General features: G+C 45.8%; 1 protein-coding gene across 1 annotated transcript in view; it reads left to right on the forward strand.

The window, feature by feature from the left end:
* The window catches only part of PCSK6 (proprotein convertase subtilisin/kexin type 6), a gene marked incomplete at its 5' end in the record, with an annotated part of 189,999 nt that overhangs the window by 96,458 nt on the left and 86,868 nt on the right, over nucleotides 1-6,673 (forward strand). Inside the window, 2 exons of the mRNA XM_023512633.1 lie at nucleotides 37-209; nucleotides 4,959-5,171. Of these exons, the coding sequence (XP_023368401.1) occupies nucleotides 37-209; nucleotides 4,959-5,171 (386 nt within the window). The remainder of the gene's footprint in view (nucleotides 1-36; nucleotides 210-4,958; nucleotides 5,172-6,673) is intronic.

The following is a 6,673-nucleotide window of genomic DNA, read 5'->3' on the forward strand; positions in this document are numbered from 1 at the left end:
TGATCACTGACCTCCAGCCTCCTCTTGTGCCTTCAGGCATCCGCATGTTGGATGGGGATGTCACAGATGTGGTCGAGGCAAAGTCTCTGGGCATCAGACCCAACTACATCGACATTTATAGCGCCAGCTGGGGGCCGGATGATGATGGGAAGACCGTGGATGGACCTGGCCGACTGGCTAAACAGGCTTTTGAGTACGGCATTAAAAAGGTGTGAGTAACCCAGGGCCATGGGGAGCTCTCTGGGGTGAGGGTGACAGTAAACATTTCTAACAACTAAATATGAGAGCAACACAGGCCACCACCATGGAAGAGGACAGGTAAGGCCCTGCTGTGCCAAGTATCAGGACAAGAGTTGGGAGGAGTCACTCAGGGAAGCAGTTATTTACCAAGGAAAGTAGGAGTGTTCAGCCTTTTCCCAGAACAAGGTCCTAGTGAGAGCTAGCAGGTCTTTCCTGTGCCCTGCCCTCTCTGCCTTGGAGTCTGCCTGATCCTGATGAAGGTGGGTGGGAGGGGTCCAAGTCAGGTCACCCAGCCTGTTACTTACCCAACCAGACTGTGCAGGTAGACAAGGGTCTCAGGCCTTAGCCCACCTGCCCACAGAAATTTCAGCCTTGGGGCTTTCTGCATCCATCCTGGGCTGTGTGCCAACCCAGCACCCACCTGTAGTAGCAAGCTGTGGTCTAGCCACCTGCATCTCACTGCAATCACACTGTCCACTATGTTTAGAATTTCCTGGGCAGAATCTTCACAGGGGTTCAGCACAGTGAAGATCTGAGAGGCTGGCTCTCTACTGACCAGCTAAGGGGGAGCCGGCAGTCTCCTCCTAGGAGGCCCACCTGCCAGCCACTGTGTAATCGTCTGTTCCGGGTCCTTATGGGTGAGAAAGGCTGAGAGACAGGAAAAGGGTGACTAGAGATGAAGCAGTTTTTACAGGGAAGGTGGCAAGGCAGATTTATGGATGAGCAGAACTTCTTGGAGCAGGTAGACTGACTTGTGGTCAGTATCCAGAAGGCCCTGGCCCAGGGTATAAGGTGTGGCCAGTGGCTTCTGGCAGGATGTTCAGAGGTGGCAGTCCTAGCAGTCAGTCTAGGCTACTCTGACTTCTCCTATGGGGGGCCAGACATGGGGAAGGTGGCAGAAGTTGAGCCTATTTTATTATTTAATGTCGTGTAAAACTGTTTTTCAAGTTCATATCTTACTGTAACCTATGACCAGTAATTAAAAATGTGGTTAATAGATAATATATCAATTGAATAGAACCAGAGGATTATGTTTAAAACTCTTTCTTTGTGTTCTTCTGACTGCCGCCCCCCCCCATGCAGCCCACACAGGAGAAATGTTTTTTAAAAAAATAATAATAATAACTCACCATTCCCCTTTTTCTGAATAATGTCATTTGATTGTTTCCCTGGGTACATTACTATGTGTGAATTTCCTCTTATGAGGGGATGAGTGTTTCTTTCTTAGATGGCCCCCACCTACCACCCAGCCCCTCTACTCTACTGAACACCTGCCTCTAGCCAGTTTCCTTACACTTGCTGGGCATCAAGTGCACCCTCCACCCTTGCCACTGGCCTGCACCTTCTAGTAGGCTTCCCCATAAATGTGAAATAGATCTCTACAGCCCTTACCTCCAGCTGCTCAGGGCTTATGCCTGGGAAATTAGTGACCAAATACAGGGGTGTCCATCCATGTGTCTCTCAGAGTTAGCACTTAATGTAAGAAGAGAAGCAAAGGAAGAGGGGTCTCGTGTGCATGCTTGGGATACTGGCCAGCTTTCTATTATTTCCAGGACTCCAGGAAGACTCAAAAACAGCTTCTGTTTAGGTCACTGAGCCCTGTAGCTGGGCTGAGCGGGCACCGGCTAACTCAGTCATGACAGAGCCAGCTGCTGCCTGCAAGGGCCATCTAATAAATAAATCACTTCTCTCCATTACTCAGCTCCCCACTCTGGCCCACTAGATCAGTCACTTGGATCTGAGTCTTGATGACAAGTGGAACATCCTCAAAATTAAGCTCAATTTAAGCTTCAGAGAAGGTGGCTCAGTCAGAGATGGCATGTTCTCCATGGACTGTTTTGCTTTGAACAGTGTTCATGCCAAATGTGTGTCATTTCTAGGAGGTGATTTCTAAAGACGTGAGATCTTAGAATGAGGCACCCTGTTTCCAAGAGAAGCAGTAGTTGTTTTGCAGTGGGCAGTTGTGCTCATGTGGATGGACCCCATGCAAGACTGCAAAGTTGGAGCCACAGGGAGGGGTCTTTGCATTCAATCCTGTAGCATCAACTTTATCAAGCTGTCAGGGGACTTGGGAAGTGGGACGGGAGGGTGGAAGGGTGGCCACATGGCTCCTCCTCATTCTTGTCATAGTTCTTGAAATACTGAGGTCATTTAATATCTTTTTTTAGTCATTTGGAATTAAAATACGTCACATGAGAGCCTTAAATTGCAGCTGTCTGAAGCTATCACTGAAAATTCTCAGAAACTTGATGATCTCAAACCAAACCACACTTCCCCATCTGTTTCTCATCCCTGCCACCCCATTTGTCACCCTGTAGTCATCCCCTATGAAATCTGACTTCATCTTTGTTAGATAGTGTGGCCTGGTGAGGGGAGGCTTTAGAAGCCATAATTTGGCACAGAGATCTATTTAATGTCAGTCCTTATGAAGCTGTTTAGCTTGTCATTCAGAAGAGGAGATTAAACATTGCTGTGGCAAAAAACCCTAGCCATGTCCAGATGGCTGGCATTTGCTGGCCCTCAGGAGCAGTCCTGAGCTCATGGATAAACTCCTGCACCCCAGGGAAGACACTGAAATATGATTGGATTGGGTTGAAATCATGGCTTTACTGAACAGAAATACAAATTCATGGCTGGGGTTGAAATGTCCCCTGTAGCTTTTGTCCTGTGATTTCCATCTGAAGCCATGAAAAGATCTGAAAAGTGAAAATGAAGTTCTCAGTAAACAGTTAAAACATCTCTTCACACCTCAGATCTGGGTCATTTTTTGCCTCATTCTTATGTCCTTGTTCCAGAAAACCATTTTAAGAAGAGAAAGAAGCTATTGACACCTCAGTGCCTTGTGAGAATGGAGAGTGGTCTGGTTGTAAACACAGTGTGTATAGGAAATGCAAACTGTCAGCATTCTAGGCCCCTGGTGTTCAAAGTGAGGTGTGGAACTAGCAACATTGGCATCCCTGTGAATGCATTAGGAATGTAGAATCCCAAGCATACCCCAGCCCTTCTGGGTCCACGCCTGCACTGTAACAGGGCTCCCAGGTGACCCAAGTATGTGCACATTCAGGTTTGGAGGGAAGGGGGTGGACACTGTTTTAGGCCATTCTCTATGCTCCTGGAGCAATAAGGTTGCACACTCTACTTTGAGAAATGACAACATTTGATAAATCATTTTGAGTGGGGTGGATTAAGAATGACAGTGGCTAGGGCAGATGGAACAAAGACAGGTTCTGATGGGCTAAATACCTTTTTATTGGGATTTTAGTTGCAGCTTCTGATGAATCTCTTCCTATAGGTAATTATGTGCATGGACCTACTCATTTCCTTCATACTTTGTGCCTTTCTAGAGAAGGTCAACTTTTTTGCTAAACATGAATGAGCTGTCCGTTGAGCTCGTAGCCCTTGGACTGGTTCACCCTGAAGATGCAGAAATCAGAGTGAGTGAGGCAGCAAGGCTGAGTGAGCACCAAGAACCCCCTGACAGGCACTACTGGGAGCCTTAGATTGGAACTGGAATGCCTTCATCTACAAAGTCCCTTGACATAGGCCTTACAGAGCAGGGGGTTTCCTCTAAGCAAGAGTGGACTTGAACTCTAAGACTAAGTGCAGCACATCCATTGAGCAGTAGGGCTTCACTTTGACTCTATGGGATTGTAGAATTTGGTTGAAAGTTATTAAATTGGCCAATTGTTGGGTGTAAGTATAAATTTCCTCTCTGTTTTTAGAAAAGAAGATCCCACTGGGGATCAGTATCCCCCTGGGTCCAGTTTTATGTAGGGATGGATGTTGGCACTGCTTTCAGGGTTGGCTGTCCACCACCAGCATGTCTAGCCATCTGGACTGAATTGGTCCATTCAGTGTTCCACTAGCTAATCTTTATCTAGTGTCTGTGGTTGGAGTGATGCTTGGTCAGAAATCAATGATCTTCTGGGTGTGGGACCAACCGGAACTCTAGCAGTGTGCTCTACTATGCCACTCTCAAAGCCTTGCTTCATGATATATCCTGGATGAGGAAAACCTGCACACACAAGTGAGGCCTCTGCTCTTGGCCGGCAATGATGATCTGCACCTCGAAGACTTACCCTACCCACAGTGGAGACCCAGAGAGCTCGAATGGGATATCCAACACTGCCCACCAGCTTCTTGGATCATGACTCTTTTCCCCTATTCTGTCTGCATCCAGAATTCATGCTCCCATCTCACTTTGCAAAATTAGCTTATCCTCTAAGAAGTGTACTTCTTCAGGAGCTTTTTTTTTTTTTTTTTAGGAAAACTCATTTTCTTCCCCACCAGACCAGCTAGCTCTTTCAATTCAGAAAAATTATAAATTCCACCATCATCTCTAATTTTAGTATTGCAATACTGCTAGGTCTCTGTGATCATAGACCATTATAATGAAAATTATTGGAATTACTCTGAAATAGAATAGCCCTGTTAGGAGCCTGGATTTTCCTGTGAAGAACAGAGGAGTCTTTCTGGACCCCCTGGCCCATATAATCCTGTAGTTTTAATGCTATTGTCAAAGGTAAAAGTGCTCTATTAAAATCAAAACAGAGCCTAAAAACCCTTGCCCTTGGTGGTATCCAGATGGTCTGAATATATACTTCTTAACCCCTGTGAAAGAACATTCAGGAAGAGGGGACCCCAGGCCAGTTGTTGGACTCCTCACTCCAGGAGGTTCTGGCTCCTGGGGCTGATACCTTCTTTTTGTTTCCCTCTAGGGTCGGCAGGGCCTGGGCTCCATTTTTGTTTGGGCATCTGGGAACGGCGGGAGAGAAGGGGACTACTGCTCATGCGACGGCTATACCAATAGCATCTACACCATCTCTGTGAGCAGCACCACTGAGAATGGCTACAAGCCCTGGTACCTGGAAGAATGTGCCTCTACCCTCACCACCACCTACAGCAGCGGGGCCTTTTATGAGAGGAAAATTGTAAGTTCTCTCAGCAAGTTCTCTGCTTGCCTCAGGGAATGAGTTCCTTTCCCCCTTAACAAAAAGATGAGTTAGTCAAGGCTAAATTGTTCTGGGTCCTAGAGTCCTAGCCTCGCCCAGCAAGAAACCATTTGAGCCTTCAGCCAAACCTTAGTCCCTTGGCAGTCTTCTTCAAGCCCTGCCTTTCTAATCTTTGCACAGAAATAGCAATTAAAATCCTCTCTGAGGATTTAGAGAGCTAAAAATAGCATTTAAGAATGGGGTTCATTCTCAACTTGTCTTGATTTAGCTCTCTGAAGTTCCGTGGTGGTCACATCATTTGGAATACAGTAGAGCAGTCCAGTTGCAATGCATGCAACAGAGTAAGAGAAAGTCTTGATTGCTCACAGAGACATTCCATAAATGCTGGTATTCTAGGCATTCTGTTGCTACAGAAGAACTTACTCTAGACCCTTCAAAGTTGAGCAGTGGTTTCTGTCTGTTCTGCTCACTTATGTGAACATTAAGTGTGATTTATCTTTTAAAGAATGACTGCTTTAGCAAACAGGTGGAATCTGTTTCTTCCTTCCCTACATACTTTCCTGCTTAGAAAAAAATAAGAGAAAGGAAGGGTTTCCAAATTAATGCAGAATTGAAATGTGCAGTCATTAAGCTGGCTTTTAGGCATTTAAAAAATGAAATTGGACCTGGCCAGACATGGTTAAATCTTAAAGTTCACTAGCATCTTTTCATTTCTCCTGATGCTTAGCTACCTCTTTAGAAATTATTTGCACATTTATTTTTATACTTTTCTGTGGGAGCATACAGGCTTCCTGTTCTCTGCTCTGCTCTGCGCTCACAAAAGGTCAGCCACCATCGTTCTGCCGCCAGCCTGGCAGAGGCCTGGGCTGGTTAACTAAGGTATTAATTTAAGTTGTTATTTTCATTTTCTGCTAGAGCATGTGCCCCTGGGACAGGCAACTGAGATTCTGAATGGTGTCCTGTTTGTGTAGGCATCCAGCTCATTTGAACACAGACTTGCTGGGGTCTTGTTAAATAGTACCTTGTGCTGAAGCCTGACAAAGGCTGTCGGCCGAGTGGGTGTGAGTCCAAGACATTGTACCATGGCTTGTGTGCAGGGAGGATGGCGTGGAAGCCAAACTTTCAGCTTTATTTGCTTAATGAATCATGCTAAGGCATGTGTTTATTTGTGCATGAGTGTGTGCATGCCTTCCTTAGCTACAAAATACTTTCATTCTCTTTTTATTAAAAAAAAAAATTCTCTTCTCCACTCAATGCATAGGTTAGAAGGGTATAGTTGGGGGAGGGGTAAAAAGAGAATAGAGATAGTCATGAGTGCTGTTCGGGAGGTCTGCTCTGACAGTATAGGTTACATTTTTTCCTGTGAGAGCCTAGTTTTTACTCTGAGTCTTAGGGGCTGAGCAGCTGTTCTGGACTGTTGGCCATCATGGTCTCAGAGTTCAGAAAGGTCTGTGATAGTAAACAAAGCTCTGTCTCCTTGT

This window comes from Otolemur garnettii, unplaced genomic scaffold (assembly GCF_000181295.1).
Source record: "Otolemur garnettii isolate 467f Iridium unplaced genomic scaffold, OtoGar3 scaffold00029, whole genome shotgun sequence".
Taxonomy (NCBI): domain Eukaryota; kingdom Metazoa; phylum Chordata; class Mammalia; order Primates; family Galagidae; genus Otolemur; species Otolemur garnettii.